The sequence below is a fragment of the Typopeltis vanoorti genome, chromosome 10 (genome assembly GCF_054136105.1).
Source record: "Typopeltis vanoorti isolate ZY-2024b chromosome 10, IOZ_Tvanoo_1.0, whole genome shotgun sequence".
NCBI lineage: Eukaryota > Metazoa > Arthropoda > Arachnida > Uropygi > Thelyphonidae > Typopeltis > Typopeltis vanoorti.
In genome coordinates, this window is record NC_143558.1 from 19,892,696 (window position 1) to 19,920,071 (window position 27,376).

Consider the following 27,376-nt stretch of genomic DNA (forward strand, 5'->3'; position numbering starts at 1 on the left):
CAAAGTAACAATTGTAGAAAGTTGCTTAGTTTTTTATTTTTTTAAAATTAATAATTATTTTAATTAATTTCTGTCTATGCAACTTTCTACATTTGTTCCTTTGGACTTTAATAGTGTAATATCATATACTTCAGCTGTGATTGAGACACGAGCTAATATATGCATGTTCTATGACTCATTATTGTGATTTGTGTGTTCAGATTGTAGCTAATGGTCCCTGATGGTGTCCATGTAACAAATGGATGAAATATATTGAAGTGTTTGAATAAAATTCTATATAATTTTTGTTATATGTGTGAGCCATGAAAATTATTTTAATATGTATTCCTGATATTCCAAATCTTCAATATTGTCAGATCTTATATTTCACTCATCTATTCCATTTTTAATCTGTTCTCGTGCACAATTCAGCAGGTCAGTTATCTTCATTACTTGCTTGCTGCTGAATCCTTTCAACTGTCTCCCCATCTCCTTGATACCTTGATGAATCTAATCTACCTGTGCACAAAATCCAATGTGCTATTATCAAGCCTTGTAAAGTAAGAATAACTTCCTTATTCCTATAAGTTAGTTTTCTCTTAAACAGTGCTGTTATCCAATGCAATGATTTAATTGCCTTAACAGTGTGAATCCAGACTCCCTCACTGTTCACAATAACTTGCACATTTCTACCATTAACTATCGCCAACAAATTCTGATTAATATAATATTTTTCTTGTAATTTTTTCCATTCCAAATTCGTAACTTTAGACTTAGTAACAATGAACAGACACTCATTGTAATTGCTCAATCTGTTCAAATTAGCCTGGGATTCAGTATTAGCTACATTCCTCCTTCTCTCTCTCACTCCCTAACTTAACATCAGCAAACAACTGGATATCACACTCAATACCCTCCCCAGTATCAATAATATACATGTTCAACAACAGTTGAACATGTATATTACTGATACACGTTCGACCAAGTACAGAGCCCTGCATAATGTTGGAAGTTTAATGGAATATTAACAGCACCAAGAAATTATTAAAAACTGTTTTAATTTTTTCAGTATTTTATCTGTTGCTGAGACATCTTCAGGGAGTGCCAAGGAACACTTGTAACATACATACAAAAACAACACAATAATAAATGAAACACATGAATCTAATCCTAAAGTCCTATCTAGGTGGGATGACCTCTGTTGGCATTTGTAGGAGGCCTAGGTTGTAAAGTGGGATCTTCAAGAATTAAGGTTTCCCATATTTTGTGAAGTTTTTTGCATCTGTATTTATTAAAATTAGGATTTATGAGTGCAGCTGCAGATTCCAAAAAAGCCAGTCTTTCTTTTTTAAATTAATTGTGATGGAGCATGATGTTTTTTTTTCCCCAGAAGATCCTGTGAGCGGTATCCAATATGTGGTCCTCAAAATCAGATTGGCCATAGTCGTGATTGCAGATGTGTGTTTTATATTCATCTGTGCAGATGGTGGGCTGATTTATCTGTCTAACGAAAGTATGCAAACTCTGCAGGAACAGGACACTTTATTTACCCAGGCACTGATCTTTAGTGGAACAGATAAGGGTAGCACGTTTCCAGTACAGCTTAAAAGTTGTGCAAAGGTTGCATTTTTTTTTTTAAAGACCTGGCTATTTTTTTCTGATGTACCCTGGACTTAGGAGATGTTGATGACATTCCTGAAATCCTTCTGAAATTGATTACTTTTTAATTCTGTAAGAACTGTAGCCATTGGATAGGAAGGTTGAGTTATTTTGTAAGAGGAATTCCACTGAACAAAGATTGGTTAGTTTTAATGATGCCATATTGTTGAGAGGGATAGTGGTGGGAAAGTTTGTGAATGTATCTGCTTTGTGTGAGTGGGTTTTCTATATATACAGTGAATGAGTGGTTACCATTCGGAAGGCATCAGTAAGTTGTCTAGGAAGAGTAAACTGTTATTAGTTTCCTTTTCCATTATAAACTAATTCTTTAGGATGTAGACTGTTGAGGCAACAGAGGAAGGAGTCTAATATGTCTGGAGCATAAGGCCAAATAGAGAACAAATAATCTACATATCATAGCCAGGTAGAAAGTTTGGAGGGAGGGGGCTGGGTCTGTGGCTCATTTTTCAAAATTTTCCTTATAACAATTGATGAGATTGGGAAAACCCATAGGAGTTCCCTCTGTCTGAATTTTGTTCTTCCAAGAAAATATTCAGAATTGATAGCAAAGGAAAAGAGATCTAAAATATCAGAAGGAAAAACATTTTTTAAGAGTATTAAGGTGTCATTTAAGGGAATATTAGTAAAGAATGATGTTAAAGCTTGCCAATATATTTGTATTTTTTAAAGTAAATGTAAAGTAAAATGGGTTGAGTTTTCTATGTGGCAGGGTGGGGGTGGGGTAAGGATGTTTGCTAGCTGTTTTGATAATTTGTAGCATGGAGATTCAGTTAGGGGAAGTTGGGTTGTGGATTTTTGGTGAACCATATATTCGGTGTGTGTGTGGGGGGGGGAAACCAAAGGGTGTGAGGTTTTTTGTAATGTCAAGAGACTGGGAAGATGCTTTTTTTTTTAAAGTATGCTCTTTAATTTTTTAACCTGTGTTTTTGTGGGATATAGGTAGCACAGTTTCAGAGAATGATATCTATTTTATAATTGAGGCGTTGACAATGAAAAGGGTGTAAGTGCCGAAATTTACAAAAAGTTGTTTTCTCACTGAAAGAGATGTATGTTCCAATGCCAATAATATAGAAAAGGAGACAAGTTTCCTGGCCCATTCGTTCTAATTGTAATTCACGTCAACAGATTGCGCTGGATGTAATTTTCCTCTAGTTGACATTCGGTTTTTTGCTTCTGTAAAATTTGGATTTTGGCACTTACATCCTTCTCATGGTCAATGCCTCAATTGTATTTAGTGACATTAAGAACAACTGTGGCATTACCTTTATCTGGTCTAGTGATAACAATACTTTCTTTGTAGCTTTCTGAGAGCAGCAAGTCAGTCAGAAGATAAATTTTTTAGAGGAGAAGACTGGGAATCCCTGAACTTCTCAGTGACTGAGACAAAATGATGGAAGAATAAAATAGTTTTTAACCCTTTCTTAGTGCTGTTAATACTTCATTAAACCTGATACTTGTCAGAAAGTGATGTATTAATTTGTGCATAAATTTACATGGCAAGACAACTAGAAGTTTCATTATGTTATTATTGATAGCAATATATTCATATAGGTTCTTCTAGATACAAAAACGTACTAGATTCAAAATAAGAATAAATCACTGTGCAAGCTTGATAAGATGATTGTACCATTGAAAATTTAAAAAAAATGTATTAAAGTTTTGAAAAGAATCAACAATCAGACAACCAGATTAAACTCAAAATATCATTTCCCAATATATATACTTCATTAGGTCTAAAGGATACACCTTTATACCTAATAGTGATAGTACTACATGATTAAGTTTGCATTATTACTAGCTTCCTGTCAACAATTTTCTTACAAATTATTTGTTAATTGTCAGTTCTCCAATATCGGCAGATCTTATATTTTGATTGTTAGGCAGGGATGGCCAACCTATGGCACATTGGATGATTAGAAGGGGCTCATTATACCCCAAAGACAATAATAAAAAAGTAAGCCTATTTATACTAAAAAGTATTAACCAAAAACTGATTTGCAGAAAAAAAAGCTAACACTTAGTAATTATTTTTAGTGATTTTATTGTTTTGTGCATATCTTTTGCACATTCACTTGTTTGATTCTGAGGTACCAAGCGTTAGTAAGAGTGGTGTGTCGCAGGGTTTTGTCAGTCAGTTTACAATTGATACTCATGCACAATGGAGTTGTGCTTTGTGAACATTTGTAGTTTTGTACTTTTTTGAAAATTAAGCCTTGTTTTTATATTCAGTTATCATCACAGTGCAAAAGAAAAACAGAATGTGATACCAAGCATGGATTCAATGAACAGTGGGAAAATGAGTTCCTATTTATAGAGGATCCATCAGGAAACAGAGCTGTACTTATGTTGCATGAGGTTGTAGCTGGGAGCCCAAAATTAGGGCTAATTTAAAGGTTCCAAACTGTGAAATTAAAGTGCTCTGGGGATCCCAGAGCACTCTAGTACCTAGCATCTGAAGTGATAGTATGGCCTTATCAGGAAAACCATTGTGCATTGTTTGTGAAAAACACTTTCTCATATAATAAAAGAGATGATCATCTTAATAGATATGATAAAATACAACATCAGACTAAAATAGAAGGAAAACTGAAGCTAGTGCTTAGGTCTGAGTTACAGAGAGAATATGTGATTAAGAAAAAAGAAAGAAATCAAAACAAGATGAATATTATGTTAAAAGATGTTATGCAAGTTTGGCAATGACAAAAGCATTCTTCAAAATTGCAAAAAACAGATCTTCTTTCCCTAATGGAGATGAAATTGTTAAGCCTTTCTCCAAAATTGTCTTGAGGATAAAAATATTGATAGGAAAGTAGATATAATTGCTCTGACTGATCATCATTCAAATTTGAAGAATTTTCTTCTGCTCTCAGTAGCTAATTTAACTTCAAACATTAAATGCTTGGCAAAATCAAAAGACTAAAAAAGTCTCATTAAGTTAAGCAATGTTTATCTTGTTTTATATTAAATCAACATATCATGCCTATATTAACATATTTTTACAGAGAGTTTTTAAGGGTACAAGAGTTGTATTGCACATCTGAACTCAGATGTGAAAAAATTGGTGCATAGATTGTAAAAGTTGGGCACTCCTGATCTAAGATATTCCACTCACCACATCAGTCCCAAGATCTTGGCTTTTTTTTTCCTGATAGGAAATAAAAGATTTTCCAAATAGGAAATATTTTTCCTATTTGGAAAAATAAATTTTTCCAAATAGGAAAAAGGCTATAAAGGTTATATAAAGTTTGAAAAATTATTTCTTATAAGTTAAAAAAATATATATTAATAATTAATTTTTTAAACACAAAATAAGCTATTACCTAAACAAACTTTTAGTTAAACTTTAAATTAAAGAAATGTGACTTTAATTTAAATTGTATAAGGCTTTGATTAGGCCACATATGGACTATTGTGCCCAGATTTGGTCACTGGGTTTTCAGAAGGATGAAGAGATGTTGGAAAGAGTCCAAAGGCGACTGACTAAGGTAATTTCTGACCTCTGGAATGTTGAGCATGAGGAAAGATTGAGAAGATGTAATTTGCAGAGTCTGGTGGAGAGGAGGAAGAGAAGAGATATGATAGAGACCTACAAGTTGGTAAGGGGTTGTTATAAGATCAATGGTGGAGAAGTTCTACAGAGAATAGTGGGAGATCAGGGGAGAACCAGAGGTCATCCCTGGAAACTGTATAACAAGGGTGTGAGTAGGGGAGTGAGAGGCAGGTTTTTTTCGTGCAGAGTTGTGAATGATTGGAATGGCTTGCCTGAGAGTGTGGTGTCTGCAAGGAGTTTGAGTGTGTTTAAGACATTGTATGATGAGATGTGTATGTGATAAAAGGACCTTCCAGATGAGTCTTTGACTCCATGAGGTCTTGGGGTAGTAATAATAATAAGAAGAAATACTGTATATTATACCATATTTCTTTAATTTACAGTTTTATGATAACAGTATGAACTTATGCCAGCTGCCCATCATTATGCCTGTCCAGTTAGGAAGCTGACTTGTTCACTCCATCTGTTCCAATATCGTTTCTCCTCTCCTTAAGCTGACTAATGCAAGCTGGCTTTTATTCAGTTACGTCTGCTCTCTCTTTGTAATTGGAGGTGACCTATAAAGTTGGCTAATAGCCAAAGTTTTCATGTTATTTTTGATTTTAATGATATAGACAGCACATTTCATTCATTATGGAGATTTCAAATAGGGGACATTCATTTAAGCTAACATCATCAGATTCCTGATATATACCCTCAGGGACACAGCGCAGGATATTATGATAGTACTACATGAAAATTACTAACCTATTGACAACTTTCCTTCAAATGAATCTGTTATCTATCAGGACTTCACTATCATCTGATCTTATTTCAGTCTTCTAAAGTCCTTCTTACTATATCAATCTACCTATATAGTGGTCTCTGCTTCATCTTTTCTTACCATGATAGCAAGAAACATTTGTTTTGCTAACCTTTCCACTCCCATTCTAAATGACTACACCACTTTAGATTAGCTGTGCTCATACATTTCTGAATGTTAACAATGTCACATTCTTTCCTAATAACCTCATTTTCTAATTTTTAATATAGTTCTCCCATTGATATCCTCTTCCCCCCATCTAATTTTTTTCAGATCTCCCATATTTGTGGTCTCCAGTCTTTAAGCTAGCATGTGAACATAACATTTCCAAATTCTAATTCTCTGTTTTCATTTTTACAATTTCATACTCTTTAAGCTCTTTTCTTTCTTATATCTATTTATTTATTGTTTACATTTGTATGCTTTGTATATGGTTCTTGCCAGTCCTTTGTGTTCTGTTGTCATTGTGTGATTTCCTGCTATTTTCTTTGTTTATTATTCAGGAGAGGATCATGTTTTTCTTGGCTATAAAATAATATTGGATATTTATTACTGAGATAAAGAACCAATAGGCTTCACTTCGGTGAAGTAAATGTATTCAAATTAAGTGGATATTGAACCCAACATTATTTCTTAGTCGAATAAGAAACTCAAAGATAGAAAATCGATATAAGAGTTTCATGTTGAATATAGAAAACTATAAAAGTTTGGCGAGTCCAAGCATAAGTCAACAGGTGGTACATGCTGGGGCAACTCGTAGTAAAGGTGAAGTAAGCTTCGATCACTGTCCTTAGTATTTTCCCATAATGTAAAACACAACACCTAGGAGATGTATGCCGTTATACATTATGGGAGAAGGTCACTACCCAGACTGGGTATTTATTAGCTTTTTAAAGCAACACTGTGCATGTGGTAATCAAATTTCTTTATGCTCTTTGCATGCTGGATTACATTGACCTATCCTTCTCACTCAGGTCTTTTTTTCATTATCTATAGCTAATAAAACTTTGTTGTTTTCATTCATGTCTTTATAGTTGATTCACAATATGAATTTGATTTCAAAAACAGAGATAAATTTTGATTTTTTTTTTTAATTGAAATAATACAATCCCACATATGAAATTACTGTGTGAGGTGTGAGAAAAGAACAAACTAGTTTTGTCACCCTTTCTTCTATTATCTAGTTTTAATGCAAAACACGAATAAATGTTATGCTGTACTTCCCACAGCTTTACTCCCTAACAATTGTATTATGTGATATGGATTATGATATCATTTGTGATGAAATTCCGTTTGCTGTTATGAAAGTTTTGTGCCTTTACTAGTTGCATTAGTGAGTTTAAAATAGCATTAATTCTGTGAGACTTAGACCAGATATTTTTCTTAGTTTGTTATAGTGCATCATTTCATTATGGTAGTGGTCACTATGGTACACATTTACTGTGTTTATATGTTATCCCAATGACCTGATACAGTTAGTAGCATGGCATCATACTTTAGCTAGGATAGGATTGCTAATCTTCTCCATAGTTTTCTTTGTCTTTTTTGTATATTCAGAGATCAATTTCTTCTGCTTGGAAAAAACATTTAATAAAGTCTATCATATGCTGAATTTGAACCTTGGTGACTTTCTCAAGCAAGTGGTGCATGATGAATTCACTTTCACAGAAATTTCAATTTTATATTCATTACAATTTCAAGAGAATATTTTATATTTTCATTCTAAACAATCTTTTCTTTTTTCAGATGAAAATGTTTTAAGAGAGAAAGGTTATGATAAAACACCTGATGTCAAATTAGAAATACCTATAGGTAAGTATTTCTTCAAATAATTATCTTCAAGAAGATATTCATGCTTGTTGTTTCTTGTTTTTCACTTTACTATCTAAAAAAGAATTATTTTTGTCATCTAATATCAAGGAAGCTTTCTGCTTTCTTTTTTTTTTTTAAATCAAATATTTCATTTTTTTAAAAATTACTCTGGATTACTATAGGGTATTCAAAATTAAAGTATCTCTGTTTAAGTCTTTCTGGCTACCCAGTGATCCAAATGCTGCTAAATTTTGCAGGAATGCATTGGTGTGATATCTGAGGGAGGGGTTCCAAAATTCACTACCAAGGGCACTATATGATGTACCATATGTATATATAGTAATTTTTCTGTGTGTGTGTGTAAGGAGAAAAGCGACACAAACATAAATAACACATTTTTCTTCGTTCCATTATGCATTCACGGGCTGCACTGTTCAATGTGCTGACCTTCCAAGTATGCTACATCCTGTGCAGTGTGTGTTCAACAGCAGAATGCTGTTGAACACTGTTGAAAGCTGGTCAGGACTGGTGCTGCGCACATGCTGCATTATGCTATCCTTCAATGCTGGCAAATTATATATCAGTTTCAGGTTTCTTATGTTGATTCTACCTATGAAAGGTTAAAACCTATGACACATCTAGTACTTGTCACCATAACAGTTTGCTTTCAAGTTTGTACTAAACAAGTTAGGTTCATTGTATATATGCCATGTATGCACACTCACTTGTTTGTTAAAATCTTGTTCTCACTTTTATCAAAACAAGCCTTAAATTACAAACCATTAGGAAACAGAAAACCAGGATGTCCTCTTAAGAGATTCATCATTGACTTCTAAGGCCAGAACAGGCCATTCTAGGTCTAAATGCTTGGCAGGCATGATGATGATTCTCAGTTTTATTGGGTTTCCGTAAAATGAATTTTAAACTAAACACATTCTTAAATGAAACTAAAACAAAATGAAAATTTTGTGTTGTTAAATGAAACTTTAAAAAAACACTTGTTTGTTAAAGTATTGTTCTCAGTTTATTGGGTTTCCCTAAAATGGATTTTAAACTAAAAAACACATTCTTAAATGAAACTAAAACAAAAACTCAGACAAACAACCTATGTAAAATGTGAGAATTGTTAAACTATCCAAGTGAGCAAAAATTTTGATTTGAAAATAGCTCACATACTTCCCATCTTCGATTGAGAGATAATGCAAAATTTAGTGATCCAGTGGCTCATGTGATAAAGGCTGAAAACTACATGAAACAGAGTTCCCCCCCCCCCCTAGGGCCCTTCTCTAGTCCAAATAGGCCATAGAAAATTTGGTGGTTCTAGCTCTTGATAGTACTTGAGATCAGCTAAAAATCTGCCATCAAGCGAGACATCTGAACATAGCTTGCAATCTTAAAAGATAAATGCTGATAGTGTCAATTTAATTATATGATTGCATCTTTATTAATGTGAAAATTTTAAGAGTGCATAGCACATCAGCACTCATCTTACTTGGTCCAATGCAATTAATTGTAGGATAACTTTAAATACTTTAATTTATCAATTAATTGTAACCAAATCTGTGTAGAGTGGGTAACTGTGTTTATTTTAAAATATATTAGAAAACAATGAAGGAAAATGCTATATTTTGTTGATATATTTGAATTATTCAAAGGTGTAATTTGGAAGAGGAGGATGAGGCTTACCTCCTTCAACTACAATCATACAATCTGCAAAAGCACTGGCAGAAAACAGGGCATTCAGTAGATTGTCAAATCTGTTTCCCATTGTAAATATGGGCAAAAAATGTCATCAATTATTTATAGAAAATTATATATTAAAAACTTGTCTATATCGGTGTCTAAAACATGTCACTTCACACTTGCACGCAAAACAGATGAAACTCGGAAAACAAAAACAGCAACTTATTACAAATGACAATGTTTAATTGGATTGATGATGACACAGATACTGATTTCTAGGTGCTATTGTCTCATGCACATCCAGTCTCGCCTTCTGGGTGGTTTAAAATCATTGGAACACTAAGAATTGAGCCACTGTGTCATCTGCATGCCTGTTCAAAGAGCTCAAAAGGTGTCTGTATTTGTAACTGCACACCTAGGTTATTAACGCAAATGTGATGCAATATTTATACATCCAAAAGTGTCCTCTTCAAAGCATTAGTATATTGTGTTTAAATTTAGGAATCACGTACAGGCAGGAAACAACTGTGGGGTAGGGTGGGAGTTAACAGGAATAAATGCAAAAATATAATATCAATGATATTGCTATTCTGTGAGTATGCACTGCACACCCTGAATATACTCTTTTGGTTTATATCCTACACTAATGCTTTGTTTTTTATCTCTTTTTTATTCCCCCAAGGAAATAAATAGGCAGAGCTCTTTTTTTTTTTTTTGCCTTTTCAAACTTTTCAAAATTATTGGGAAGCTGCACTCCACCCTTAATTATAGCTAATACCTGAGCTTCTCTCACCATCTGTGATGATTTTAATTCATATTACTTCCTGAAATAGTATGAATTCTATATCAGTTTTTCTGAGTTGCAGCATTAAAAACCTGAGATTCCTATAGGGAAATCCTACTTGTCTTGGGGGGGGGGGTTAGAAAACGGTCCTCTAGTGATAAACTAGAATTTTTTTTTTCTTCTTTAGTCAATCGTTAGAGAACCAGAAATGTTGCTTCAAGGTTATGCAAGCATCTGACAGGTTTGTGTATTGGAGGGGTTAGAGAGAGCTGAATTTTTTTAAAACATAGGGAAACTGATGCATGTTTTTTTTTAAATTTTTCACGAATGTTATGAAGTCTCAGTGAAGTGAAAACATAATAACAGAATATGGATTTCTAAATGCATAATTACAGTTCACTCTTAAAATAAAAATTGCTAAAACAAATTCACTTACTATAAAAAAATACTAAAAAGGCACAACTAAAACACTGTAGGCATAATAACATGCTAAATAAAATTCACTGTAGGCATAATAACATGCTAAATAAAATTCACTGTAGGCATAATAACATGCTAAATAAAATTCACTGTAGTAAACAACTCTAAGCTGTTCCTGTGATCCCCTGCAGTTTGTTACATTGAGAGTCAGTTGTATAAATTATGTTGCAACTGGGTGTTTTAAGGGAACATGTGTTATAGACACTATTACAAGTTAAATAACAGTTAACACATGTAACAAATTATAGTTGCTTAACTCTTATACATTTCTTCCTAGTTAGAATTACAGCATTAGGGAGAGAAGAAGAAATTGGTTAACAACAGTAGAAACTGACATATTTCACATAGCGTGTGTTTATTCAGCTTTAAATGAAATGCATGAGTAAAAAAATGTCATGTTATCTCCATGATGATGTCCTTGTAACAAGGATGAAATATAGGAGTTAATAAATACTATAAATTTTTACTTGTATTAATCATTATTTAATTCATAATGATTATATTGCAGTACTTATATTCTTGAATTTTAATCAAGAAATATGATCTGCTTTCAGCTGTTGATGGACATATTATTAATTGGATTGAAAGTAAAGCTTCATTTGGAGATGAAGATAATCATAAAAATTATATGAAAGATCAGTACTGGAGTTATTGGAACAGGTAATTTTAAATTTCTAAAATTATATAAAGAACATATATATGAATCTTGAAAGTTTTTTCACTTTATGACATAAATTAAGAATGCCAAGAAATTGTATTATTGGTTTCATCTTATATACAAGTAGCCCAGTTGTGAAGTTTAAAACTTTTACGTACAAACTTTGTTTGCACTTGGATAAAGGATTAAACCAAGAATATAATTTCTTGACATCTTTAATTTATATATATGAATTTAATCTTTTGTATAATATTCATCCATAGATTACTCTGAATGTTCTAATAAAATAAAAAATCTAAATATTATTAAGAGAGACCTCCACGGTGTCAGGAACTCATCCAGGGAGGCCACATACTCCTGCATCAGCTGTCATACTTGTTCTTGAATTCATTCACACTACTCGCACACACAACATCCACTGGCTATCCATTCCAATCATGTATTCCTCTATGAGAGAAAAGATCTAGCTCTCATCCCCTTCTTGACAGCATTCATTTTCAACTTATAAGAATGCCCTCTCATCATTTCCCCGATCTTCATAAAATGAAATTCCATTTACTGAAATCCTGTATGACCCTTTCAGAAGTTTGTAAGTTTCAATCATGTCACCCTCTCTTTCTCGTATTTGCTAGTGTCAATGGTCTACAAATTCAAAATCTGTCTTCATAATCAGTATTCCACAATCCTGATATCATTTTTAACTCTCCTTTACACAAACACTCTCTCTCTCTCTTGACTGAATCACAATCACCATGGAAACTAGGGGACCTTGTAAAGAAGCAAAATTACTTCCTTATCTTTACTTGCTAAAGTTCATTTCAACATTGCAATTATCCTCTGAGTTGTATTTGCTATATGACCATTGAACTTCAACTTCCTGTCTACTAAAACTGTAAGATCCTTAGTCTGATTGGTTTATTCTTGCATAATAGCACCAATCTAATATGCCATTGGATATCTTATCACACTGAAGTGCATGAATTTACATTTGCCAATTTACTGATAGCCATTTTCACATGCCCACAGTTCTAACCTTCAAATTATTCTGCAAGTGCTGCATTCCTAATTACCCTGCCTAGCTTTGCATCATCAGCAAATAGCTGTATGTCATCAAATCCTTCCTGATGTCATTAATGTACAGATTGAATAGCAACGGACCAAGGACTGATCCTTGTGGCACACCACTGGTTACCTTAAATCTTGCAGACTTGCACTGCCATTTGTTACTCAGCCATCCTTTTATCCATGAGGATGAGAGGTTTGGATTATATTTTATAATTCAAATTATAAAATATAATCCAAACTTTTAATTTAAATTAAATTAAAAGTCTTACATGCTGTATTCTGTCAAAAGATTTAGCAAAATTGAAAAGTATCATGGTGTATCTTTTCCAATTGTCCAATTCTATGGTAACATTATAGAATGTGAGCAAGTTGCTTAAACATGACCTTCCCTAAACCCATGCACTTCATTGCAAAGTATAGATTCTCTGTCAACCCATTTCGGAATGCGAATGTAACCATCTTTTCCAAAATCTTCTTCACCACTCCAGAGATATTTATTTTGATATTGATAGGGCAATAGTTGGATATATCAGTTTTGCACCACCCTTGTGCAATTAAATTATCATGCATTCTTTCCACTCCTTAATGATGAACGCAATTGCTTTTTTTTGTCTGGAATTTGTCTTTTCCAGACAAAATTACCTATACATTTATCAATAAACACATATACCATGAAAAGGTTTTGTTAATTTTCAATGCTGATAAATTAATAACAAAAAAAAGCAATTGCGTTCATCATAATTTAGGTTTCTATTAAAAAAAAAAAAAAATCTACGATCTGCTCTTCATCAATTTTGTCTGTGCCCTTTAGGAATTTACAGGGTACTAATAAGAGTACTATATGATTAAGTTTACTTTATCACTAATCTTTCAACAATTTTTCATCTAAATTAGTCTATCACTTGTCAGCACTCCAGTATTGTTAGATCTTGCATTTGTCGTTTAGGGCACTTCTAACTGCATCATCAACATAGATCTTAGTCTTTCTTACCTTGTTGGCACCCCCCCCCACCTTTTTTTTGCTGACTGCCAGTTGCATACAGTGTGGATTACTAACTAGTTTTCAATTAATAAGATAGATCCATATCTGTGATATTGTTATGAAATTAAGGTAGCAAACAAATATCAGCATAAATTAAGGCATTATATAGGTGGTGTAACAGTGTATGTGTGATAGGTGTAACTGTGTGTGTGTGTAAAATATTTATTTTGCAAGTGCTGATTTTTATATAGTGCTTGCAAAATAAGCATTTTACAACTAAAACTTACATTCTAAAAAGAAAAGATTACACAAACTTTACATCAGACATAAAGAACATAAGCATCACACAAAATTTTTTTCTCCAAGATCACAGGATCTCATGAGAGTAAACAAACAAACAAAAAAAACAGTTAACTCCAAACTTAATAAATACTGTTTCTTCCTCTCCAAACAGTGGTCATGAAACCTAATTGAATAACTCATACCTGTTTTTTCTTGAAACAGAAAATATTGTGCACAATACTTCTTGATTAAGACTACTTTCATTTCTTTTTTCTTTAATACGTATCAGTTTCTTTTGTTTCCTTGGAAATAAAACACAAAATTTTTAAAGTTCTCAGTTTTTCCTTCTGAAAACTTTATCTTTGAGCACTAAAAAGTTAATCTCTTCCATGTTTAAAATCATTTTCTAGAACAAGTTTGCTGCTCAGCATATCTAAAAGAAATCCCTTACTTAAAAATTATATAATCCTTCTTAATAGTTTTATCCAAACTGTTTATTTGAGAGAGTTCTTTATTTCCATCTTGAAGTTCTTTTCCACCTTTTTGGCTTAAAAAAGCGTTCTTTCATTTGCAGTATATTTCCCCCCCTAAACTATCCAGAAAATATATTCTGTTCTGATCAATGATTATTCTTTTTCACTCTCTCACAATATTAATCTTCATATTCGAAGTACGAACTTTGTACAAGCATACCACTGCACTGCATAGAGGGGCAAAACAACATGGCAGTGAAAACAAAAGAAAACATATTCTGTAAACAAGACTCCAGTTTTTTAATATCATGAAAACTTAGTTGGAAAGTAAAACGTTTTCTTTTCCTCAAGTTTTTCAACTTGCAGAAATAAAACTAATTTCGAGGCAGGTTCTTTTTTACTTGTTTGATATCAATAAAAATTCATGATTAAACCATTTGCAACAACAGGCCATAATTTATATTTTTTTATACAAAACAATTCTAATAAAAGTTTACATATAGACTAAAACTTATCCTTTCCTTTTTAAAATCATCACTGAATTCAAAAACTAATAAAATCTGATGTTGTTAAATAGCACATATTTTACATAACCTTTTCTCTCCCATTCTCTTTAAATGACCATGTTTTAAATGTTCTGTATTTCTATTACCCCGGTTTGTCTTTGTGTTCTTCTTTCACTTAAACTTCATGAGATTGTAAATGGTCAACTGCCGCCATTTATTTATTTCTAGTAGATTTTATTTCTCACGCTCTATAGCAGGAGTGGCCAACTACGCCTCCTTTTGGAGCCAAAATAATTCTGGTAAGACTTAGAAGAGCTGCAACCTTTGACTGATGCGATGGTTCAGTAAGTGAGTGTGCACATGACGAGGTGGTTGGTGGGGATGCAGAAGCTATGCCTGCCTGCTACAACACATTATTTGTTACACTTCCAGCGCTCATCTATCAGTATTGTTCAACATATTGTTGCGTGAGTCCATTGATATGCTTGTTATCGTTGAACTCTTTTTCAAGTGCTTAAAAATGACGCATAAGAAATGTAAATATGAAGAGGAACACAGAAGTTTTAGGCCAGAGTGGGAAGAGGAGTTTCTTTTTGTGAAACAATAAAGTAAACCAATTTGTGCCTTATGCCAAATAACACTTGTGCAATTCAAAGCCAGCAATCTCAAGTTAAATTGATGTCCATCTTTACTAAAGAGGCTGATGTTACTACTGGGGCTGGTTTTATTTTAGCATTTACTATTGCACAGGCAAAACATCCATATATGCAAGGAGAATTTGGCAAGAAATATTGCACAAATAATTTCAGTTTTAGACCTGGATAATAAACTACTCAAACTGATTGAATGGATGCGAGTCTTCAGGCATACAATTGAAAGGAGAATTTCCGTTATCAGTGCTGACATTATAAATAACTTGCACCATAACTTGAAAAAAAAAACTGTGCTGCATTTAGTCTGGCTTTTGATGAATCTACAGATATTCAGGACAAACTACAACTACCTACCATTTGTCTGCTTTGTATCTCACAACCTGGACAAAGGAAGAGATATTGGACTTGATAGCATTGAAAGATACAACATGTGGCTCTGACATCAAAGAAGCCCTCAATGTTACACTGACAAAAGCTTTGGTATTGTGCAGAAAAATCGTCAGTATTGCAACCTGCTTTCCTACCTGTACATCACATTATTCACAGGGAACATCTAGTTGTCAAGTGTTTTAAATTTGAACATATAATGGAAGTAGCTCTAAGAATTGTCAATTTTATTTGTTCAAGTTCTAAAATACACCAAAAATCAAAAGCTTTCTCAATGAGTTGAATTGTGATGAGATTCCTAATGACATATCATGGTTTTGCTTAGTAAGGTGGCTCTCAGTTAGCAATGTATTACACAGTTCCTTTTTGTTGTTAGTGTTCTTTCAATCAAACAGTTTCTTAACGAGAAGGAGAAATTTTTCCTTAATCATGAAGACACTCAGTGGTTGTTAGACATGACATTTTTCAATGTTTTCCAGCATCTACAGATATTAAATGTTTCACCCCAAGGGAAAGAAAAACTAAACCAACCTCGCACGCCATGCTAAGCTTCCAAAGCAAACTGCAACTTTTCCAGAGAGAATTGGAAAATAAAACTTTCAATCATTTCATTTGTCTGAAGAAAATAAATACTGACATATTCTCCAGGAGAAATTAGAAACAGGATCTTATGTTAGCAAATTAAGTGATCTGGCTGAAGAACTTAACAATTGATTTTGTGACCCTGAAGAACTTAAGCCAACATTTGCTTTTTTGGAAAATCCTTTCCTCTCGATTGTGCTTGAACACGGTTGTCCTATTTCAAAACTAATTGTGATGAATTTTGCAGCTGCAGGATGAAGGACTGAAGCAAAGTGAGTAATTGAGTTTTGGAAGCAAGTTCTGGACTAACAGTATCCAACACTTAAGCAGTGTGCCAGAAAACTGAAGCTGATCTCTGTTTTTGGGACCACATACTCCTGCAAAGCCCTATATTCAACTTCTATTTATTAAATCTAAATATAGATATGTTTTAAATGATGAACATTTGAACGAGCTTGTAAGAACGGCTTTGACTAATTACGCGCCTAATTTTAAGGAGCTTACTAAGAAAATGGATACAAGGAAGGCCTCTAGTAGTAAATAAGTAACTAAAATTATTCTGCTTCCACTTTAAAATTATTCTAATTGTTCAAAGTAGACTTCATTTAAGGTGTTTCGAATTAAATTTTTTTTATTGCAGTAATTTTTAATCCTGTTTTTCTCTCCCTCTTCCCTCGCTTTTTTGTTGTTTCCCTCTTCTATTTTTGTTTGTTTTTTTTGGTAGAGTGTGAAGAGCCATTTGACGTGAGCTGCATGTGGCTTGCAGCCAATGTTGTGGCCACCCCTGCTCTATAGTCTAACAAATGTATTTGTTTTACAACTGCACTAGTTAGACTATGTATTGAGTGCGAGATTATATGATTTTTAACTAAAGACAAAACAGATATTGTTAACACTCCCCATTTATGTTAATCTTTGCTGTTAATTAGTCATGGCTTGATTATTGATCACCTAAACTTTATCTTATGCAGGTTCGAAATTTTCAGGATAGTGCATTGACAGAATCAGTCCAATGTTCACCAACCTGTGTTCTCCCCAGGACCTTTTGAATGGGCAAACCGCCTAGCTGGTTTTACTGACCACCCGGCTAATTAATGTTGTGAATTGACATGGCTAAATAATGAGCAAGAATGGAAAAATAATTTAAAACAATTTTAATTAATAGTGATGAGAAATTGAACCAGAGTGTCTCGATACTCGTGAGACAGCTCAGTTTCTTGCATTGTAAGCCATAGAACAGTCATACAAAAATCTAGATCCAAGATAAATACTGCTGAAATTAGCAACAACATCTGAGCTCAAAGAGTCTTTTCCAAATTTAGCAAAACTAGCTGCTGTTGGACTGGCCATACCTGTGAGCACAGCTGAATGTGAAAGGGTTTCTCTGCATTAAAAAGGATAAAAACTTGTATGAGGAATCGCATCAGTCAGAACACTCTAAATAATCTGATGCTGATTTCACTGGAGGGGACCAGATTCAACAGATTTTAATTATGAAAAATGGGCTTCTTAGAAGAAGAGAAGAATTAATGTATAGAATTTTAAGCTGTGAGCATTACACGGTTTTTCATTACTTAATGAGAAAATAAGAAAAATCCTAGTCTTGTTTGTTATAATTACTATTTAAAATATTATCCTTGTTTGAAGTAATTTCTAATAAAATTACTATTTGTTATGAAAAAGGGACTTTCTTAACTCATTCAAAATTTTTGTATGCCCTGCTAATGCTTCATTCCACCCGGCTGGTAAAAATTTCTGGGGAGAACACTGCAAACCATCTATTAAATCAAGGGGGAATATTTACAGTTTGATTCACATTAATATACATGTACAGTTTATTGCAATTCTTTGTTATTTTCAATTCTTCCTAATTCAAACTTAGTTCTAATTTGCTTCCTTAAAGCTAAATCACAATTTAAAATATCCTGCCAATCATATATACACAAACTGACAATAAAGCATACCTTCACTAACCTTAATTAAATATCAATATATATTATCTTATTGTACCCATAAACAGACACACTTGATTTACATTCTTGTTTGGAATTATCACATACATAAGTACTTACAATTCTCGTTCAGCACTGCTATTTATATGAATCTTTTGTTCATACGAAAGCGCTCCTTTTTGTCCTTCTTTCCTTCTGCTGGCTCGTTCTTGATTTCCTGCCAGATATCTTCTTTGTCCAAGTTATCGATTATTCTGTGCCCTTTTTGACCCTTAACATGGCAGCCTTGTGCAGATCTTTCTGACGATTGACACAGTACTTCTCATGGCAGCAGATCCAGGTAAGAAAGTAAGAACTTTAAGACTTACAATGTTTCTCTCTTGATTACCGCCAACGGATCTCATGTGGCAGCAGACCCAGGTAGGAGACTCTCAGACCTCAGTCTTTCCAACGTCTCACCTTATAAAGGCCCGGACTTCTGCTGTACACATGCGAGTGTCTCTGGGAACCTTCATATATGGTCATGTATTTACCTTCAACCATGATGACGTCATACTTTGCACGTCTTTTGAAGTTGCCATATATGGAAACTGATAACAGACAGAACCCAGAAAATATTTATGAACATATGGAAGATCCATGCATTTTAAGATCAGAGGTAGAATGTGCACTGAACTCAGCTAAAAATGGTAAAGCCTTAGGCCCGGATAGAATACCAGCAGAAATAGCAAAGAAGGTGACAACTTTAATATATTAGTAAAGCTATTTAATAAGCTCTACGATACAGGCATAATCCCTTAAGGCTGGTTACAGTCGACCTTCATCATGCTACTTAAAAAAGCAAATTCGAAAGCTTGTAATGACTATAGAATGATCAGCCTAATGAGTCACATTCTCAAAATGTTTCTGAAAATAATTCAAAAAAGAATATACAGAAAATGTGAAGATACCATCAGTGATACCCAATTCGACTTTAGAAATGGTTAAACAAGAGGGGGCTCTTTTCTGTTCTCAGATCTTATTCCAAAAATATATTGACCAAAACAAGGAAATATTCATTTGCTTCATCGACTTCAAGAAAGAATTTGACAAAGTCCAACATGCTAAAATGATTGCACTATTAAAAAGAATTCGATTAGATGGTAAAGACATCAGGATCATTAAAAACTTATATTGGAACCAAAAGGCATCTGTTCAAGTTGATGACATTATTACTGACTCCATTAACAATGGAAGTCTGTAACAATGGAGGCTGTCAGTATTCAAGACCTTCAAAATCTTCTGGAACTAGTGAATGAAGAGAGTGAAAAAATGGGATTAAAAATAAATATCACCAAAACTAAATTCATGGTCATAAGCAAGAAACCAATACTTAATTCAGCACTTTCTTTAAATGGAAAACAAATAGAAAGAGTGGCAAAATTTAAATATCTTGGATGCTGGTTAAATAAAGATTGCAATCCAGAAATGGAAATAAAAGTTGAATTGAAATGGCAAGGAAAAATTTCTCTTGATGAAATCAACACTGTGCAACCGCAGTTTAAATTTAGAGCTTAGAGCACACATGGTTAAATGCTCTGTATGGTCTGTACTGCTGTGCGGTGCAAAAACTTGGACCTTGAAGACAACATCAATAAAAAGACTTGAAGCCTTTGAGATGTGGTCATACAGATGAATGTTAAAAATCCCATGGACGACAAAAATGTCCAATCAGGAATAGTATACATGGTTAGCATTCTTCGTCACCTACTTTGTAATGGAAAATATAAGATACTTCAATTGATTATAAAAGGGAAGATAAATGGAAGAAGAGGACAAGGAAGACGAAAAAAATCTAGGCTGGCAGACATCAGACAGTGGACTGGCATGAACTCTGAGAGACTGCTCAGAGTGGCTGAGAATCACTCAAAATTTGCCAAGGTGGTTGGTTAAGGTGAAAGTTAACTAAAATATCTATAGAGACTACATTTCCTATAAGGAAATGTAGAGGGAGAACTGACTAGAATTTTTGAACTTCTATCAGATCATATTAAAAATGAGGATATCAGAAAGAAACTTTACATGGTTAGCATTCAAGAATGTGCCATCTCTTATCGACTTCCGATAGGAGATGGCATTCAAAGAAGAAGATATATGGTCATGAATTAACAGTATTACATAATGACATCATATGCCACATTATTTTATCAAAGGTTAATTGATTGCAAAAATCCAAAATTATTAGACAAATTGACATTTTTCTAAGTGCAATCTCCTTAGAAAAGCATGTAAAAACGAATGATAAGTTGCATAGTAACATATCACAAGAGATTTTACAACCATACCATATTAAATTAGCTCTACTTACCACATTCTTGAATGCTAACCATGTAAAGTTTCTTTCTGATATCCTCATTTTTAATATGATCTGATAGAAGTTCAAAAATTCTAGTCAGTTCTCCCTCTACATTTCCTTATAGGAAATGTAGTCTCTATAGATATTGTAGTTAGCTTTCACCTTAACCAACCATAGAGCTCTCTACTTCTTTATGTCTATAATTACTAATAGACTTTACAAATAGTTCAGTTATAGATACAAGATGTTTTGTGTGTTGAGTTGTTTTCTGCATTTATCTGAAACAAATAAGTCATAGTAAACAATAGCAGTTTCATCTTATTGCTTTGGTATATCTCACAGAGAACAAAATTGTGGTATTTATCTGAAGAAGCATGTACAAACACTTAAGTACTATTTCCCATCCATCCCCTTTGTTGATGCCATAATTCCTAGTGACAGAAACTGATTGAGTTTTTCTTGAAGACAAATATTATGGAATAAACTTGCTATCTTTCATGTAGTTTAATCCAGTACAGAATACAATATAGTTGGTTGGCTAAGCACCAAATTGCAAGCTCACTCTCAAATATTTATTTCTCATGGGTTAACTTATAGAGTAGGTTCATTATAGTTGAAAAATGAATGCTAAACGGAGACGTACCCATAAATTTTATTTTTATCTAAAATTGCACTCATGCAAGATAATACAAATAATCTTTTTAATATTGATATTATAATGAAATGTTGTGGTTTTGTTATTAGCATCCAATATTAATAAGGAAAACTCAATGAGTTTCTGCCACCAGGAATTATGGCATCAACAAAAGGGGGTGGGTGGGAAATAGTATTGATACTTAAGTGTTTGAACATGCTTCTTTAGATAAAAACCACAATTTTGTTCTCTGTGAAATATACCAAAGTAATAAGATGAAACTGCTCTTGTTTATTTCTAGCTTTGCTTACTAGAAAATTGATTCAATATATGCAGTAGTATAGGACCATGTGTACTTTTATTTAGTTTGAAACTATTTAGATATATTGTTAGATTAAAATTAGAAACAGCTCTTCATGGATGCAACATATATATTTGCTCATAGTCACTCTCTTACATATATTATCTTTCTAGTTATATTCCTAATATTAAACAAGAACAGTAGTTAGTTATTTTGTTTCAAAATTGATTTGGCTCATTTATTTACATATTTAGAAAATAACATTTGACTGCCTGCTTAACTCATCTGTATAGAATTCACTATGTTGAGTTTTGAAATATGAAACATGTACAGCTTGCTATTTTTAGTGATTTTTGAAGAAGATAATGTATGTATTGTAATAGAAAAGTTGATAGATTTGATCTACACTTTAATGGAAAAAGATATAAATTTAAAGTAGTTTTGAGGCTTACATGTCTATGAGTAAAAAGTAGGTTACATATCTTAACTACTATTTTTCAGGAAATTGCGTTAAATATTAATTATAATAACTTTAATACTTCCGATATTTCAGCAGCCAAATTGCCATCATTAGGGATCACAGAACAATGATATGTGTCCAAACCCACCACAACATATGCTGGAAGAATGCCCCTCTACTCCACCACAACAAATACAAATATGAGAGGCTATTCCTGGGATCTGTCTCAGTCCCGAAAAACTTTTCAAACCTCAACAAATTTGGGTGCATGAAACTGCCCCAAATTTGGGAAGCACTCATCTTCAGATCTGCAGCCCAACAGCCAAGACCATCCATTATAGTCTGTTATGGGGGCAATTTAGGCCTCTAGGCCCAACTTTGGTTATCTTTCTTCTGCCTCATTTACCTGGTGTTAGTGCCTGCATGCACATATCAATATATCATTGTTCTGTGATCCCTGAATGTGGCAATTTGACTTTGCTGAAATACTGGAAGTATTAATTAAGGTTCTTGTATTAATATTCAGTATATGTTGTAATTTCCTGAAAAATAATAGTTATGAGTTTGCCAACCTTTGTCTGTGACTGATTGTGTATATGGGAACAAAATAGGAAGATTGCTTTGCCAACAAAATATAAAGGTCACCTTCTGCCCAATCAACAAGATCTTCAATTCACCCTGAAATCTCATAAATCTCTACGTTCACCACTTAAAAAAACGGGTATCTACAAGATCAGTTGTAGTTTACTAGGACAGACACACAGATCTGGAGCGGTACAGCAATTAGAACACTTTAAGGACATCGAGAATGAAGACATGAAATCTGGACTGTCAGCATATACAACTGAAACAAAACATCAAGTGGTATGGCAACAAACAAAAATGCTCCATATATAGATTACTATTTTTTTTTTTTTCTCAAGAGCATTCAAAGAATCAGCTGAAATGATGAAACATCCTCTATAATACAACAATAAACAGGATTATTTCACATCAAGTTTGGTCTCCACTAATTCATCATGACACACACTCAGATCTACCAGAAGTATACTGCAATCTATGAACGAGCAGCCAGTGTGATAGCAGTTGCATGCTTTCTCTTGTTATTCATGTTGAGATAGTTTCACTAGCGTTGTTAACTGTTATTACTCTTCTTTTTTTTTTTTTTTCTTTTTTTCTTTTTTTTTTTTAGCCTATTCATATAATTATCCTGAAATGAAGCCAAAGAATTTCATGAAATTAGTTAAGAAACTTTGTACTGGACCACAATATGTCTGTGGTCCGACAGTGCCATAATTAAAAAACAACCAAAACGACTGTCATTACAATCCAAAGTCATCTATGCTGATGTAAAGTTTTTTGTATAACACTGATCAGGGAACTGATCCTCAGAGTTTGAAGAGTCCCTCCTAAGGATCTCTGTGTTTTGGTATGGCACCTGCTCACTTTCTTAGCATGCCTATCTCATCTTCCCTTTTTTGGGTTAGGCTTGATAGCCTGTCACTGCCAAGTAACCTGGCTTCTTAGAAACCTGCTTAATGCTTATAATAGACCAGTTAGTCTCATCTGGATTGTATTCTGCATCTCTAAATTGTATCCATTTTTCTCTTTGCCCGTTTTTTCAAGATGAAAAATCCAATTTTCTGGTAGGGAAAACCGATTTCATCCATGCATGAAACTGACTAACTCACCTTTACTTAAAGCATGATAAAGGGCTTTAAGTGAAGGTGAGTTAGACCCAGGCTCAAATCCCATCCTACAAGGGATTTGAGCCTAGGTCTTTTCAACTGAATGACATCGTATATAGCCATACTATCAACGAATATAGAATAACTGCACTACAGTCTTTCTTTAGCAGCATGTATGTAATGATTTTTAAACTTTATTCTCATGCAAAAAAAGGACTAGAAAAATGTTGATTTCTTTAATTTTGTATTCAGTATATATTAATTCTGTTTATATTTGTATCTTTCTTTTGTTTTATAGGTTTGGTCCTGGAATGGTAATTTATTGGTTCGGTTTCATTGATGAATTAGATATGCATAAAGAACAAGGAATTTTACTAGCTGATGATATACCAAAACATATTACATTTATGGATCCTAAATCATTAATGAAATGTTAAAGCAATCTTTTTTGTCAGCTTGTAAATAGTGAAGTTTATGTGTACATTATATGTGTATTTATCATAGTATTTAAGATCATAATTACAAATAGCTTTTTTATATAATTCTTCTATATATATAATTTTGTGATAAAGAAAGGCAGTAAATAAGTAAAGGAATCTATTTTATATTCTAAGATTACATTAGTACTTTAATAATTTTAGTTTTTTGTACTGATTATAGTGCAACACCTTATGGCACCATTTTTCAGACTGAAAAGTAGCATGCTTCCTCTGGAGGGGAGGGGTCTACTAAGAAGTCACTGAAGATTTCTTGAGAAGTCTTTTTGAACAGTGTTTATTTGGTTTTCCTGTCGTGCAGACGATCTGTCAGTGTATCTGGCAGAAGAATTACACACACCAAGTAATTGGAAAGCCTCAACATCTCTTAAATCGATGAGCTGCCTTCTCCATCCAAGTGTACAGCAGCAAAGGTGTTCTTAACCTCTATAACATGTTTATATGCCCTTTGAGGGTACCATTCACACCACGTGTTAAATAACTGGCAACAAACACCAGAACCCCTGCTGTGGAGACCATATGTAGCATCAGTCACTTCAGATCTCTAATAAATGATCATCTATCACCTGTTAGATCTAGTTAACATTTTCTCCAACTTGGAAGGTATTCCTGTGCAGATGGAATACTTGTTTAATATGCCAGAGCCACCGTCATGGAAAAGGGCCATGCCACAAGATGGGGTTGACTTGACAATTGACTACTAATGCTGTATATTGCACTTCTACTGAATAGTTAGTGGTCCAAATAAAAGTGATGTAGAGATCTTGCGAGATGATTTGAATAGATTAATATTGTTGGCAGAGGATAACAGTTGTCATTTTATGTCAAGGTGTAATGCTACATTCTTTGAATTTGCAAGCTATATCATGTTGGAGGCTTAATGGATTTTTTACAACACTCAAAAAGAATTAAAATAGACTTTAATACTTCCTATATTTCGTCCTAGTCACTAGGACATCTACGGGGATTACAAAAAAATTAATGTAACATATGCACAAATAACAAACAATACTAAGCCCAACCACGTGGGTGACACTAAAATCCTATCTAGGTAGAGCGCCCTCTGAGGGCAGTAGTAGGTGGCCTGGAATGTAAGGTGGGAACTCTGGTGATGAGTGTTTCCCAAATCTTTAATGCACCCATATTTATTGAGATTTGGTTGGTTTTTGAGAGCTGCTGCTGCTTCTAAAAAAAGTCTCTCTTTCTTGAATTTGCTGTGGTGGAGCATGGTGGTTTTCTTCCATGATACTCTGTGGGTGGTGTCCAAAACATGGTCAGCCAAGCCTGTATGGCCATAGTTGTGTTTGAAGATGTAAGACTTGTGTTCCTCTAGATGGATGGATGCTGATCTGCCTGTCTGTCCAAAGTACGCCAGCTTACAGGAACAGGGTACTTTGTAAACTCCAGGCAGAGAGAGAGGAGGGAGCTGATCTTTCGTAGAACGGATAAGGGTAGCCAGTTTGCGGTGGGGCTTATATGCTGTGTGTAGATTGTATTGTTTTAGTATCTTGGCTATTTTTTCAGATGTGCCACGGATGTAGGGTATGGTGATGGCATTTTTAAAATCTTGTTGACGAGAAGGAAGGGGAATGGGGGAGGAGTTGATTATTTTTTTGATACTGTGATCGCCGTAGCCATTGGAGAGGAAAGTGCTGTGTATGTTGTTAAGCTCATTAGTGAGGGCGGTTCTTACTAATATGGCATTATTAAAACTCTTACCAAGAGAGCCCACAACAAAGATTGTGGGCTCTCTTGGTAAGAGTTTTAATAATGCCATATTGTTGAGAGGGGTGGTGGGAGAGTTTGTGAATGTATCTGCCTGTGTGTGTGGGTTTTCTGTATACGGTGAAGGTAAGTGTATCATTAGGCAGGCGTGTGACTAAGGTGTCTAGGAAGGGTAAACAATTGTTCTTTTCCTTTTCCATAGTGAACTGGATTCTTGGATGTAGACTATTGAGATGACTGAGGAAGGAGTCTAACGTGTCTGGGCCATGAGGCCAAATAGAGAACACATCATCTACATATCTTAGCCAGATAGAAGGTTTGAGTGGGGCTGAGTTTATGGCTCGTTTTTCGAAATCTTCCATATAGAAATTGGCAAGGGGGGGTGAGAGGGGGGGAACCCATGGCAGTTCCCTCTATCTGCTTGTAGATTTTGTTGTTCCACGAGAAATATCCAGTTAATGGCAAAGGAAAAGAGATCTAAGATGTCAGAGGGAAATACCTTTTCTAAGAGAGATAAGGTGTCAATTAAGGGAATATTGGTAAACAAAGAGGAGATATCAAAGCTTACCAATATGTCTGTCTTCTTCAAGGTTAAATTTTCTGTGAGGGCTTTAAAATGGGTCGAGTTTTTTATATAGGAAGCGGAATTTCCGGTGAGGGGGGGATCAGAGAGTTGGCCAGCTGTTTAGATAGTCTATAGCAAGGTGCATTGGTAGCATCTACTATAGGCCTGAGTGGGGAATTGGGTTTGTGGATTTTTGGTAAACCGTATATTCGGGGGGGACGGGATCGGAAAGGTTTAAGTTTTTTCGTGACATCTGGGGACCAGGAAGATACTTTTTTGAGTAAAATTTTAAGTTTCTTAACTTGTGTTTTTGTGGGGTCGTGTTCTAGCGGGGTGTAGGTAGCGCGATCGTGGAGGATAATGTTCATTTTACGCTTATATTCGCTGGTATTAAGAACGACTGTGGCATTACCCTTATCCGCTCTGGTGATACTTTTTTCTTTACGTAAGTTTCAGGAGAGCCGTGCGTTGGGCATATGATAAATTACTTTTTGGCAGAGAAGAATGCGCGAGGATGTTGGCTACGTCAAGTCTGATGTTGTTAGCTATCTCCGACGGTAAGCGACCGATTCCACGTTCGATGTTCACCATTACGTCAAGCACCGGAACTTCCTTCGGAGCGACGGCAAAATTATGGCCGAGGCAAAGGGCGCTGACGGCATCGTTGTTGAGCCTTTTGGAAGAGAGGTTTATTACTGTCTGGAGAGGTTGAATTTGTGGTTGTGGTTTGTTTTTCACAAGGTTGCTAAATTTCTTGATGTGTTTATTTTTTATTTTTTGGAATTCTCTCTGTGCGGAAGTTTCCGAAATGCCAGAAAGAATCGACCAAAGTTCAGGGTTAAGAACGGTGGAGAGCTCTGA

At 34.2% G+C, this 27,376-nt stretch overlaps 1 protein-coding gene across 2 annotated transcripts in view; it reads left to right on the top strand.

Moving 5' to 3' along the window:
- The window catches only part of LOC150102209 (CDAN1-interacting nuclease 1), a 108,380-nt gene extending 84,086 nt beyond the window's left edge, over positions 1-24,294 (top strand). For both annotated transcript variants that reach the window (XM_090399474.1, XM_090399475.1), the window contains exons 9-11: positions 7,758-7,823; positions 11,325-11,430; positions 24,027-24,294. In XM_090399474.1, the coding sequence (XP_090255600.1) occupies positions 7,758-7,823; positions 11,325-11,430; positions 24,027-24,165 (311 nt within the window). In that variant the 3' untranslated portion in view covers positions 24,166-24,294. The remainder of the gene's footprint in view (positions 1-7,757; positions 7,824-11,324; positions 11,431-24,026) is intronic.
- The last annotated feature ends 3,082 nt before the right edge of the window (positions 24,295-27,376 follow it).